Raw genomic sequence first — 13,972 nt, 5'->3', positions numbered from 1 at the left:
CTTTTCTTGGGTGATCTCGTAATAAACCTCTTCGCCTTTGGCGTAATGTTTTTTTCATTTCAGATCACGTGTCATTCATTTAAGTAGAACATTCTTTACATAAATTCTATCCATATTCATGTGTCTTCTCATGTGCAGCAACCTCGAGAACCCAGGCGTAAAATTCTGTCGCTGGTTTCACGCGTCCAGAAACGAGAAACAAGCGACAGCATTTTCCCCCCTGGATTCCTGAGCATGCACGTGCAACCGTTAAACAAAGAATCCTATTATCAAGAAAATGACACGTGGTCTGATAAATGAAGAACGTCAAGCACAAGCTAAAAGGGAGTCTATTTAATATTTACCTCCCCAGTTTTGATCACTAAAGCCTCCAAAAATAAACGTCCCTACTCGAATGAGAGTGATCGTTGGTCCTTTGTAATCACATCTTGAGTGGAAATTCTCTGCGCTGAATCCATCAGTATCACCATGGTAACATCGTCTCCACTTGGCATAATGTGGTACAACTCCTTCAAGCAGCTTGTCCATTGCAGCGAGATGATTAGCGTCACTGCCTAGAATCTTGGACAGAAATTTTTCTGGGGGAAAAAGGAGGTTAACACGTTCTTTACAATTTGTAGTAGTGCATGAGCATCGTAAAGGTCAACGGCGCCATGTTTATTCCCATGAGAATGAAAACCTTTTGTTAATTAAACCACGCGTAACCTCTTCCCAAAGCGAAGTCATCCGTAACATCTAGCCTCCTCCGCAGGCGTCTTTCGACTTTCTTTTCTTTTTTGTTGAATTGGGATTCCTGTGTCGCGAATTTGGATTCCAGTCGAAAGAGACTAGCCGCTAATTAGGCCCCTCTCCTCAGTCCCCCTCATCCTAAAGACACAGGAAGCCCAATACTCAAAAGGAGAGAAGAGACAAGAGAGATGTATGCGGAGGAGGCTATACGTAACATCATCCTGAAGCGCTTGAATGCCATGCAAACGCATTCATTTAACATGACTTCCGCGTTATTAAGGTCCATTATGGTCAAATAAATAACTAAATCAAGTTGAAACCTATAGCTGTATGTAGTCGATTCTTACCCACAAGTCTCGGGCTAATGAGGCTTTGATTAGCCACTGGACTAACAAATGGCACGAGAAAGGACACATACCTCGGTGTCTGATCCAAAAACGTAGTGTCAGTCCATCTTTGCATTTTTCTGGGTCGCCAAGACACGTGTCTGATATATCACCAATATCAGCTTGTGCTTGACCCTGGACACTCAGCACACCCAGCTTTGTATCGGCCGTCCCACTAGTACCATTACTAGACAGACTACCACTTCGAGTCTTTCTTTGGTCTGATATGGACGTCCCGTTCGAATCAGACAACATCCAATGCATTGCCTCTGAATATGGAAGTATTACAAGTAGATTATCAAATGCATCGACCTTCGGTGGTGTAGGAATAGTGCAGTCCCCTATCACCTCTAGAGTCTCGGGTGCTATTCAGCCTGGACTCGGCATTGCATGTGAATAGAGTTTCGTTAGGTTTCTCAATGATTGCTTTTCGGATTCTCCAGTTTTCCTCCCTCAGCAAAATCTAACACGCTAGATTCCAAATCGATCTGTGAGTTAGCCGTGCCCTGACTTTGAGCAGCTCAGAGGCTGTGTCATAGTATTGATAAATTTGTGAGCAATGGATAACCGGAGAACCCGGATAAAAGCCCTCGACTCAAGGAAGATAGCTAACGAACTCTACTCGCATGTGTTGAGTAGTCCAGGAATTGCAGCTGAGACCCGAGGAACGTGTTGCCTGTGTTAAGATGGTAGTATTATATATATATTGGTTTCCTGTGTTGGAGTATATATCTTAAATAGACCCTTTCGGCTTGGGCGTAATACTTTGTCCACTTCACTCCACATGTTATTCTCTAGAGTATTATTTCTTTGTTTAATAGTTGTGTATAAGAAGGCACGTGGACATGGATACAACTCAAACGAAGAATCATGTTCTGAAGATAATGGACACGTTGCCTGAAATGGGAAAACATTGTGACCAAGGTAAAGAGGTCTATTCAATCTCCTTTCTAACACAGGGAACCCAATTGCACAAGGGAAGCATTATAATAATGACCAATCTGACTTTATTCTTGACTTGACTTTGAAGATGACTTCCGCTCAGGTTGTCGAAACGTCAGTCCCATCAAACAGTCCTTCTCAGGACTACATCCACCCGGATGATCATGATACAAATATTGTTACTTCGATAAACAATGAAGGGTGCCGAAGCTAAGATCCGTATGGTGATATGCTAATGGGACATATTATAGTGTTTCTCATTAGGACGTCAATCAAGGTGTTTCCATGACATTCCATAGTCACGTGCTCTTGAAATCTTTGTGTTTCCCGACAATGTCATGGAAACACTTTGATTGATGTCCACCAAATTTCTATTTTTTCGCGATGGAAAATTGTACAACTCGTCCAATCCAACATAAAAAATACTTTACCAGCAGCAACGCACACGACTGCGCTTTGTGTTTTGTAATTGTTTCTCGCCAATAGTTCAGGCCATGCAACAATCAGTGATCCAGTCTGAGCATGACAAAAACTTGACATGGAGTAAATTGTTTCATCAGAGAGACGTTTATCCCATGCGTTGAAATTTGTGATGGCGTGACGTCTGATGGCTACATAGACAAGCCCATCCATATTGACGCGACCACCAAACACCAGCTCGCTTGCGTGTGGTATGAGAATACCATGGTTGGTAATGTTTATGGGTGATGAATGAACTAATCTGCCATCCGTGTAGACTTTCAGAGTCGATGATGATGCTACTATGCACCAATTAATGAATTCTGGCCGATGTCTTGACATCACGTTAAATGTTCTGAAAATAGACAAAAATGGTATAAAATGAAACAAACGAGCAAGTAGGCATGAAAATAACAAGTGAATTGTGAATAATGAAAGAACGAATAATGGATGGATGGATGGATGGATGGATGGATGGATGGATGGATGGATGGATGGATGGATGGAGGGAGGGAGGGAGGGAGAAAGGGAGGAAGAGAGGGAGGGAGGGCAGGATGGAGGAAGGGAGGAAGGGAGGGAGAGAGGAAGAGAGGAAGGGAGGGAGAGAGGAAGAGAGGAAGGGAGGGGGGAGGAAGAGAGGAAGAAAGGGGGGAGGAAGAGAGGAAGGGAGGAAGGGAGGTCTAGATTAGATTTTGCTATTTGCGGTAGGGTAATAAATTTGTAAATATCAAAATCTTTATTTATATGATGAACTTGAAAACTTGAAACTTGAAGGGAGGGAGGACTACGCAAACAAATACTTACTATAATACTTACAAGTTATTCTGTAGCAACCTAACTTTAATTACTTTTTGTGAAGTGTTGAACTGCTGCATCAAGAGTACGAATGAGAGCTGTCCACTTGACTCAATGCTAAATATTTTCCTCAATGATAAGAATATGAAACTCTTCATCCACCAACAAATCGATAGAGCCGAGAAGTTACCACTTAAAGGATAACGAACTGTGTTTGGATAGTCTACAAACAACATTTCATTCCACTTTCTCTCTAGGAAAAAAACGTAGCTATTAATACGCTGTGGTAACGACACTAGAAGCTAGATTCAAATTCTTGTATTTCCTTCTAATATTAAAGGATTTGATGTCCAAAGAATCTATTGAATTTTTTCAGTTGGAGGTTAAATCACTGAGAACGTTTTTCGCTTCATATTTCGGCGAATTTTGAGAGCAGATTACGTTGGATTCAGAAATACATCGCGATTTGTAAAGGAAATCGTTCTTCCTCAGATCATTATTAATAGGTACAAGTGATGTATTGAAAGTTTTTGTAGTTGGACGAACCTAAGCAAGTGCAAATTATTAACTTCAAATAAGTAAAGGTCGTGTGATTTTTCATTTACGGAACACTGAACAAAATATTCCAAATTCAAGACATTTATCTAACTCTGTCAATTTTATTAAACTAAATTTCTTGCAACCTCACCTCTTTCGGGCTTGATTTTCATTTCCGTCCATGTTAGTGAGTGAGCAAAAGAGCCTCCATAATCTTGCCATACCCTTTTAGTTGGATTGAAACTGTAAGGTGCATTCAGATCTGCCTTTCTTGTGACGTTGCTGTGCCACCATCCACTAGTTGATAGGCTTGATTCTCTGACTGAAAAAGCTACATTATCGAGTTCCCTCAACGCGTCACCTGCGCTTCCAGAATATCCGCTGACACGTAACGTATACCCAGATGAATTGTCACTAACGGAGAAAGAATCATAGTGCGCATGCGCAAAGCCAGAGTAGTCTCTTTCAAGTTGCACCAGTAGATTATGAGGACTAGTCGTCAAGAGGTGAATGAATTTGTTACCAATCCAGAACTGATCAGAAATATTCCCAAAACCATTTTCGTACTCTGTCAAAGTTCTTTGGAAGCTTATTTGGCTTGAGGAGTGACGTTGGATGACGACCCAACCACCACCGAACGTCGTCTGGTCGCAGAAGACTTTAAAGGGGCTGACCCAGTGATAAGGTTTTATGTTATACACGCCATCTTCACGATTGCCTTTGTGAAGTGCATCCAAACAATCCACTAAAACAGGAAAGCAAACTGATGATTAAATAACTGATGATTGGAATACACCTTTTTTTAAACTATAATTCGTCAAATATCTTGATTCAAGACCTAATTAGCCTCATATCAGTATGAGAATGTTCACAAAAACCAACGGCACTAAAAAATGTACAAACTATAATAATGTATAATACTGTAATATATGATGATGCTGATGTTAATATATGATGATATTGTTCATACAGTTAACTGTGGTATACTTACGGTGGTAGGTTTCTCCTACTGCAAAAAATCCAAAAAATATCAACGTGTTGAGTACCTGAAAACAAAATAATGTAAACATGTCTTTGTTTGAAATGTATAATCATGTGTTGTGTCTGCTCATGCGCAACTTGTAATAATATTCAAAGAAAAACTATCAAATCAATAAGAATTAGACTTATTATTTTCATGAAAACAAAAGAAAAAGAAAAAGAAAGCAAGAACTGAAGTTTAATATTTTTTTAAGTCTTTGTCCCTCACCCCCTAACGTTAACTCTCACTTGCTACGATCCTGGTGGAACTGTTACAACCAAACTCATGCGTTCCTATCGAGGTTCAAATATTCAGTTTATTATTGGAAGTTTGATTTCCATCTTGCTTTGAAATATCAAAATAAGTCGGCCACCATATTTTTATTTTATAATTAGATTTACTTATTAATATTTTAAATACGTAGCATTGTAAATATTGTAAATACATATATAAAATTTATGCATATATTCCTGTTGTAAAGCGCCTTGGACATGCTCATGGATATGAGCGCTATATAAATAAACTTTATTATTATTATTATTATTATTATTATTATTTCATTTTTGAAAGAACACTCAGTTATAATACCTGATTTTTAATTAAAAATAAAAAGGTCCTTTTTGGAAGTGCCGCGTATGTTGTTCCACAATCGAATGAAATCTTGACAAATTAACGAAGAAATATCGATAGATAGCACCTGCTTCTTACACCTAGAGACCCCAAAAGCCCGCGATCCATTATATAGATTCTAGACATTTTCAATCACAGAGAAAAGTTCAAGATGAAAAAATTAAATATACTGTAATATCTAACTATAAAATTGTCATTCCATGCCGGTAAAAGTCATTATATTTGGAGTGTGAATTAAAGATTTTAGAGGATTAGAGGGTTTAAATATTCGCAGTGTCTAAATGCCCGGCAGCCGGTCGCGGTCTAAAATTGACTAAATGCCCGGCAGTCCAAACTTTCACAAAAAAAACGAGAACTGGCTACAGCTAATGGAATCAAACTAGTCTAACTTTATTGTGGTATATTAAACGCTTCCTGTAGAATGGACTGATTCGAAAAAAGATTGTCTGTATTCGCTCGACATAGAATACGGAGCACTTGGTTCATGTCACTTAGAATATTTTCGCCAACACTGCCGGTCGCAATTTTCGCAAAAAATACGATAAATTACCTACGTTAATGAAGCCAAACTAGTCTAAATTTATCGAGGAATATTATGCGCTTCTTGCACTCTACACTGCTTCTAATAAGGATTGTTTGTCTTTGCTCGGCATAGAATACCGAGCACTTGGTTCATGTCACTTAGAATATTTTCATCAACACTGCCGTCCACGGTCTCAAATACACTAAATGCCCGGTAGTCCAAACTTTCCGATAAAATGATATTAAAATGATACTATCGTCGTTTATGTTTTTGCGAAGCAATACGAAACAATCCTTATTAGAAGCAGTGTAGAGTACAAGAGGCGCTTAATATTCCTCGATAACTTTAGACTAGTTTGGCTTCATTAACGTATGCGTAGGTAATTTATCATATTTGGACTGCCGGGCATTTAGTCAATTTTAGACCGCGACCGGCTGCCGGGCATTTAGACATTTAAACATTCAACATTTAACTCAGTCTAAAATCTTTCTCAAGATATTGTTTTTAATTGCAGTTCTTTGAAATGCTAGTCAGCTAACGAGACATCAAACTTCGCGGGCCGCACTTCAACGCTCAGTCTTGAGAATGATTTTTTTCTGAGATCCATTAACGCTTAACTTGTTTATAGACAGAAGAACTATCCTTTTAGTGCTTTTCTAAAAATCTCAGCAAAAAAATGTTCGAATAAGCCTCATAATATCTTTTTGGCATACAAACTATTTTATCCAAAAGTTTCATTTTGATAAATTCTTTTTAAACCGTGTACAAATATTTCGTGGATAATAAACTTCCATCCAACTTAAGAAAGTTTGTTTAAAAGCCAATCAAAAAAGTTTTGCATAACAGAATAGAAAAACTTTAAGAGTATTCGAAAATTGAAGCTACAAGGATTAGAGAGAAGTTGAAACAGAGATAGAGATTCACCTGAGGATTATGCGAAACCTGGACCTCGGCTCACAAACATAAAGAAATTTAATTTGAAGTATTTTTGTTTTTGATACGCTCAAGAACTTTGATGGATGTATTGTAGCTCCATTCCAAAAACGAAAAACAAAAAATAAAATACCGAGTTACTCAAAAAGTTACTCAAATTATTTTTGAAAGTCGATGTTTTCGAGATAAAAGATTCAGGCTCAAATATTTCGAAAATAAGTTCTGAAACTCTCCTTTAATTTTATCTAAATTACTGTTATGCAAATATGTGTGTGTATGTGTGTGCAAATATTATAAGTTTTTGAAAATATGTGTGTTCAGTTCATTTTGAATTTAGAATTTAGTTTATAAAATAAATTACCAGCAGACTTACCAGCATCTCCCAACACTTTTTCCTTTTACCTTTCAAAGTTTTGTAGGCTTGTAAACCTAGACATCTGATTTTTGTACATTCATTGTGACACCAAAACTGCTTTTGGCTTCGTACAAATTAAAATCCAACTTTTATCGGTCAAGATCTTAAAATAATTAAATTTCAAAGTTGCAAAGCCACGCTAATTAAACTAGAATACGATAGTATATGCCTGAAAAACCCTTTGTCTTTTAAGTAACTAAGTATTTGTTTCTAGTGGCAACAGCTTGCGCTCTTTATTTTCTACTTTATACCACTTTATATCAAGGCTGTATTAAGACAAAGGTTGTTGACAACGAGCTCACAAAGGCGCATTGCGAACAACTGATCCTTTACGAAAAGATTGTACAAAGTTAAACCAGAAATACGGAGATATGAAAAATTTACCACGAATAAAAATATTGCTGAATAGCCAGCACTTTTCCAAGATACGAGATATAAACTTAACTGATTCAGTTAAAGATTCAAAGGGCTATTGAAACTCCAAAAGTTCAGTGAAGTTATGTATCTTTTTTCCTCTGAGATTTTCAATATTCTATGATAATTTTTAATGTTAAATTATGAATGTTCTATATTTCTATTTGTTTTGTTTTCGTTTGTTTTCCATCCAGCACCTGGCAATATTCCATTGGTATTCTTATTCTTTTTACATATATATATTTTGTATATCCTTTTTTTTTTTTTTTTTTTTTTTTTTTTTTTTTGTAATCTATAATTTCCTTGGTAGAACTTTCATAGGTTATTATAATTTCAAACTCATGAACTGAAAAAAATAAGCAAAAAAAGAAGAAAAAATAAAGAAAAGAAAAGCAAAAGAAAGAAAAGGAAGAAAGCAAAAAAAAAGAATTTTAACTGTCTGATGACAGCGCCCAATATTCTTGAAAACAATACATATCAAACAATTGTTGTCATTCGCGGGCTTCCTGTGGTGACAAAACACGCTCCCCTCCCCTACACAATTTCCAGTCTTTTCTCGGCCAAAACCAAGATGGCTGATAGTTAGTGATGTTTTCACTCGATTTACTGTAAATTTGAGCAGTTTTGAGCAAGAAATTCGCCTATTTAGTGAAGAAAATTATATTCCAATTTCCTAATATGGTAAGTGCATTCCATATATGGTAAAAGAAACAGCTCGAGCGGAACGACAACTTTTCTATGTGGAAAGTTTGATATGCAAAAGAGTTCAAAATTCACAGCCATGAAAACTATTCAGTCTTTAAACAAAAAATCTGCCAACTGTAAACAATTTTGATCGATAGTCAAAACGTTAATCTCTGTACGTGGTTACACACAAAGAATAGAAGAAAAAAATACGAGGGGGTAAAAAGTAGTTGTATTTGTCTCCATATCAAATCCAATGAATTATAATATTCAAGTTGATATACAATTTTTTTATCAAAAACAAGAAAAATTAAAAACATTAGTCGGAGATTCGTCGGATTAACTTTCCTGTGGACTGAACTTTCTTTTTTAGTGCTCGGAATTCTTCTGCTGTGTATTGCTTTTTGCCATCCTATGAAAGAATGATTTCATGGATTTGTTAGGATAATAGATGTTGGCAATATGATCACAGATAACTCTGATATTATTCATCGTATTTAAGGGAATCAGAGGGATCATAAACCTCAAAATTCGTATCCTGAATCATGGATTTTGGACTTTGAAGTCAAGAAGTACAAATTGTTCTCAACCCCAGACTTGCAAGCTTTTCATATTTCTCCATAATCACATAAGGTGCAAGGGAGGCGGATCCAGGGGGTCCGGACCCCCCTTTTCCTCTTTTTTAACACGATATATTACAGAAAATCTTTGCTCTACTATTTCGTAAATATGCGAAACATTTGTTACAAAAAAACAACAAAAATAACAAAAACAACAACAACAAACAACAACAACAACAAAACAAAAACAAAAAACAAAAACACAACAACACCAACAAAACAACAAGAGAATGTTCAAGAGCTGTCTTTTATACCAGTAGCAATAAATGTGTATGTACGTATGTGTTGCGACTGGTATAGTGTGTATGTATGATTCCAGAACCATTTCCGTAATCCAAAGCAAAACTGTCAGGAAACATGCGAGCGGTACTAAACATGCTTCTGGAAACATGTTTTCTCGTTTAGCCAGGGCCTAAGTCTTACCTTTTTGTCTGCTCTTCGTCTCTCTTTTTCCTTTGATTCTCCTGCACCCTGGCTAACACTGCAACAAAGTAAGACAACTCAGCATTACAGATCTACACTGTAAGAATATCCAAGAGAAGAGCGAAAATTGTAAAAGCCGATAACTCGTATAACTCGGACGAATGTGCCGTGCCGCGACACCGTGCTGCGACCGTGAGCATTTATTTCGCGCATTGTAATTAGTCCAAAGCTTTTCTTCAATTACCCTATTTCACTATGACGTCACATCGCAAAGGATCATGGTCGTCGGAGGGGGTCAAATCAACGCAAATTCACCAAAAATTGTTCTAAAACCCGTATCAATCCACGAAGAGAAGTAGAGTAGCCAGCAAACGCTCAGAATATTTTTTAGTACATATCAACACATATTATATCTGAAAACCAGGCCATTTTAGACTGTTTCGCTAGGAGCAAATATTGTTGAACTTTCTATTGGATTTGGCGATTCTATCCCCCACATAAACAAGCAGTGACGTTATAGAGAAATAGGGCAATTCCGCAATGAGACAGTGCTATTCACAGTTCTTATTTTATGCCGAGACCCGCTTAAAATGTAGGTAGTCATAATTACCACTATTCATTGCCTTTTGTTCCGTTACTATAATACTTTTTCAAACCAGAATACAAAAGCAATGTTACCTTTGTTTTCTGTCTTCAGTAGCCGTTGATGGAGCGCTTTGCTTGTTCAAGTCACCAGATCCCGAACTCCTCGACATCGCAATACTAACTCTTTTTAGGAAGTTTTTCCCACTCGCTTTCTTTCCTCCTTCGATAAAACCTACCAAAGCTTTGGGTCTTGCTTTAATGACTTTTGTTGGAGGTTTGATGTAGTCTTGTTCCGCCTTTTCTACCAGTAGTTGGTAGTACGGAATGTGCGATAGTCGGTTTAAGCGGTATTTCAGTTTAGCTACAGCTACATTTCTCATCATATCTAAGGTCTCAGGATTTCGTTTGACAATCAATCGATGGAAATTCACTTTGTCAAGTTCGTAGCATTCAAGAGATTCCAAACATTCTACGCTGACGCTAAAGGTGGGTAGATCTAGGACCATTTCTAGATCTCCAATGATGTCATTCTCTCCTATTACAGCGATCTGTGTTTGACGAGCCCTTAAACGTCTCTCCATTGCAATGTAACCAAATAGGAGACGCTTGCGCCGTCTCTCGATCACTGTCATCGCCTTTTCTTCCTCGTTCTAGGAAAGTTAAAAGAAAATACTTACTTTGATATTACATCTATCACGCTGACGTTATCAATGTTTTGAAAAAGACACCTGAGAAAGACACCTTTCCAAAAGTAGTGGGGACAGCAAGGGACATACAAGGGATGTCCAGGGGAACCCCAGGGACGAGGGGATGGGAGAAACACCTTGTCAAAGGCAGTGGGGACAAGGAGACATACAAGGGATCCCCAGGGATAAGGGGATATAGAAGGGACCCCTTGTCAAATGTAGTGCGGACAAAGGGAAATACAAGGGCTGTCCAGGGGATCTCCAAGGATAAGGGGCTGAGAGAGACACTTTGTCAAAGGCAGTGGGGACAAGGGGACATACAAGGGATCCCTAGGGATAAGTGGATGGGAGGGACCCCTTGTCAAATGTAGTGCGGACAAAGGGATACACAAAGGATAATCCCAGGGACAATGGGATGGGAGGGACAATTTGTCAAAGGAAGTGAGGACAATTGGACATACAAGATATAGTCCTTAATTTTAGTATAGGCCAGCACATACGCGAGCGAATTAGTAACAAAATTTAGAAATCTGTGGACTTACTTCATTCATTGGCGTTTCTGGTTTGGCACTTTCGATTACTTTCGATTTCTTTGGCTTCAAGGACTTGTACTGCTTGGCTGCAACACTCGATTCAACGATCACTTTTCCCGTGCCTTTAGCGATGAAGAAAAGACTGTTGCATGGCGTGTTTTGCTTCACAATCATGTTTCCAAAGTTTACTTTATGAAACCTCAGATTTTCTATCAACAAACTCTTGTATGCATTTGGCCACTCTTTAAAAAGAGGCGAATTTCTTACAAAGTCTGTCTTATTTTTCCATTCCAAATTGTGACTCAGCAAAGTTCTTTGATAAAGCTTGTCATCGATGCTTATAATAGTCGTCGCTTCGTCTGCAATGACGGTAGCGTTCCGCTCTTTTCTCTCTTCCATCATAACAGATTCACCAAAGCTTCTCCCAGCCTTAAGGTTATTGATTTCTGTACCAAAAAGCACGAGCCTTTCCTTGTGACTTCGAACGCTCGTCTCGTGAGACACGTGGACTTCTCCTTCACCTTCTTTCTTTGTGTACACTGCTGCACTACCTTTCAGAATGACGTAGAAACTGAAAAATTGTCACAAAATAAGAATAACTCTTTTAGATTTTTCGATGCTCTAATTGTTTATTTTATTTATTCGAGGATAGTCAGCTGGGATCTCTCGGGAATACGGACAAAAACACTCAGCGCGCAAAAAGGCTTTATATTTTGAGATATATTTTAAACTCACTACACATACTCTTGAGGAAAGTAAGGCGGGCTACGATGAATGGACGATTGACACATTAAACTTGATAGAATATTAAAATCCCAGAGCTTTGTCCTTTTTAATATTGAGGCTTCTCTAGCCTGGCGTTATGTTATCTGCCTTCCGCGCGTGTACAGAAAGAGAAAAGGATCCAATACTATATCATGCATTTCCTTAAGTCCATCTCCTTTTTCTTTTCTTCTATAAACAAATAAAGACAATAGAACGTATTGTGAGGCCTCTCTAGCCTGGCGTTATGTTATCTGCCTTCCGCGCGTGTACAAAAAGAGAAAAGGATCCAATACTATATCATGCATTTCCTTAAGTCCATCTCCTTTTTCTTTTCTTCTATAAACAAATAAAGACAATAGAACGTATTGTGTGTATTCTTACCAATTTCCTATCTCGCCTTGTCGTATGATGATGTTATCTTTCCTAACACGTGACAGTTTGACGTTCTTTATGATGTCTATCATGCTATCTGTGAAAGACGAAAATGACACTGATAAGGAATTGAATTCTCTTTTACAAACATTAGATAAGAAGAAAGAAAGAAAGAAAGAAAGAAAGAAAGAAAGATAAGGAAAAGGAAGAACGAAGGAAAAAAGAGAAGCAAAGAAGAGAAAGAAAAAAGAAAGAAAGAAAAGAAAGAAAGAAAGAAGAAGAAGAAAAAGAAGATAAGAAAGAAAGAAAGAAAGAAAGAAAGAAAGAAAGAAAGAAAGAAAGAAAGAAAGAAAGAGGAAGATACATGCATGTTGAAAGAGAATCAATCCCAGAACTCTCCTTACACACCATCTTCTAGTGTTTTGAACAGCGGGCTGCGGTGTCTAAACCACGCCAAGATGTTTTCAATTTCTTCTTTTTCTCTTCTTTCAGGAGGTTTTGAAAGAACAACCTCGGCTGCCTCCCACATCGCCTTCAGAAAAATGTCCGACATTTTGAACGTCTATAAAACTCGTGTTGTCACTCTGAAGTACTGACTGAAATAGGCTTTGTTCACGGAAAGAAAGCTGATTGTGATGTAATGTAGTTACGTCATGATGTATAGCGAAGAATTCTTGCGCGCGCTGCAGGCTGACGTTAATCACCTGGGAAATGGCTATTTGTCAGATTTGCAGTAGCTTTTAGTCATATCATGTTATATTTTATTTTATTCGAAAAGAATAGGAAATAGTAGATATATAGCCTACTTAGCGGCACCACCTCATCCACTCCCCAAAACCACTGCAACTACACAAAGCAAATAGTGATTTTCATAAACCCGTGAAATAAATGTTAGCGTAATGATTACTGATACAAACTAGTACAAGTTGAAGTAGTGAAACACAGTCAATAAACTTTCACTGAATACTTTGTCTCGCTTATAATACACTCAACAAAATTACCTGATTCTGACTGGACAAGAGGAGTACAGTTACTCCCAAATTGTATTCTGTAGAGTCCCAACAGATTCCTCAATTTTGTTGAGTGTATTTTAAACAAAAAATCGTATGTTCTCGTACGTTTCGGAATTATAGATACTATTTACCTATAAATTCCGAATTGTACTCGAGATCGTGCGATTTACTATACTAATAACCGCTACCACACACCGATTATGTGTTAATAGATAAATCTTATTTTATGGGTTTATAAAAAAATCACTATTAGTTCCAGTAGTTTTAAAGGAATATTTAGAATATAAAACCTTACTTCTCATAGCCCGAGAAGACAGGCAGGCTATACTACTTCGATTACAATCCTTTATGTAAACATTTTATCCTTAGATATGCCGGGTCACACCCTCAATCACAAGGACTTTTCAAAGAATATTACTTTGATGTAAACCTGGGAGGCTCTTGAATCCCAAAAGTTTTTTTTAGAGTTTAAGGAGTTGCGCTTTTTCGGGCTTCTCAGGGCCGTGG

General features: G+C 37.6%; 1 protein-coding gene across 1 annotated transcript; it reads right to left on the bottom strand.

The window, feature by feature from the left end:
- Positions 1-8,787: 8,787 nt before the first annotated feature.
- LOC116296717 (uncharacterized) lies at positions 8,788-13,005 on the bottom strand. Its single transcript, XM_089036447.1, has 6 exons — positions 12,861-13,005; positions 12,462-12,549; positions 11,325-11,886; positions 10,190-10,746; positions 9,512-9,569; positions 8,788-8,880 (listed from the first exon to the last, which is right to left on the bottom strand). Exons 1-6 carry the CDS (start codon positions 13,003-13,005, stop codon positions 8,788-8,790), a joined length of 1,503 nt encoding a protein of 500 aa, XP_088892573.1.
- Positions 13,006-13,972: the final 967 nt, after the last annotated feature.

This window comes from Actinia tenebrosa, unplaced genomic scaffold (assembly GCF_029948245.1).
Source record: "Actinia tenebrosa isolate PJP-AT-01 unplaced genomic scaffold, QUT_ActTen_1.0 PGA_scaffold4__44_contigs__length_22323623, whole genome shotgun sequence".
NCBI classification, from domain to species: domain Eukaryota; kingdom Metazoa; phylum Cnidaria; class Anthozoa; order Actiniaria; family Actiniidae; genus Actinia; species Actinia tenebrosa.
Note: the sequence above shows the minus strand (reverse complement) of the source record. Positions and strands in the feature narration are given on the sequence as shown.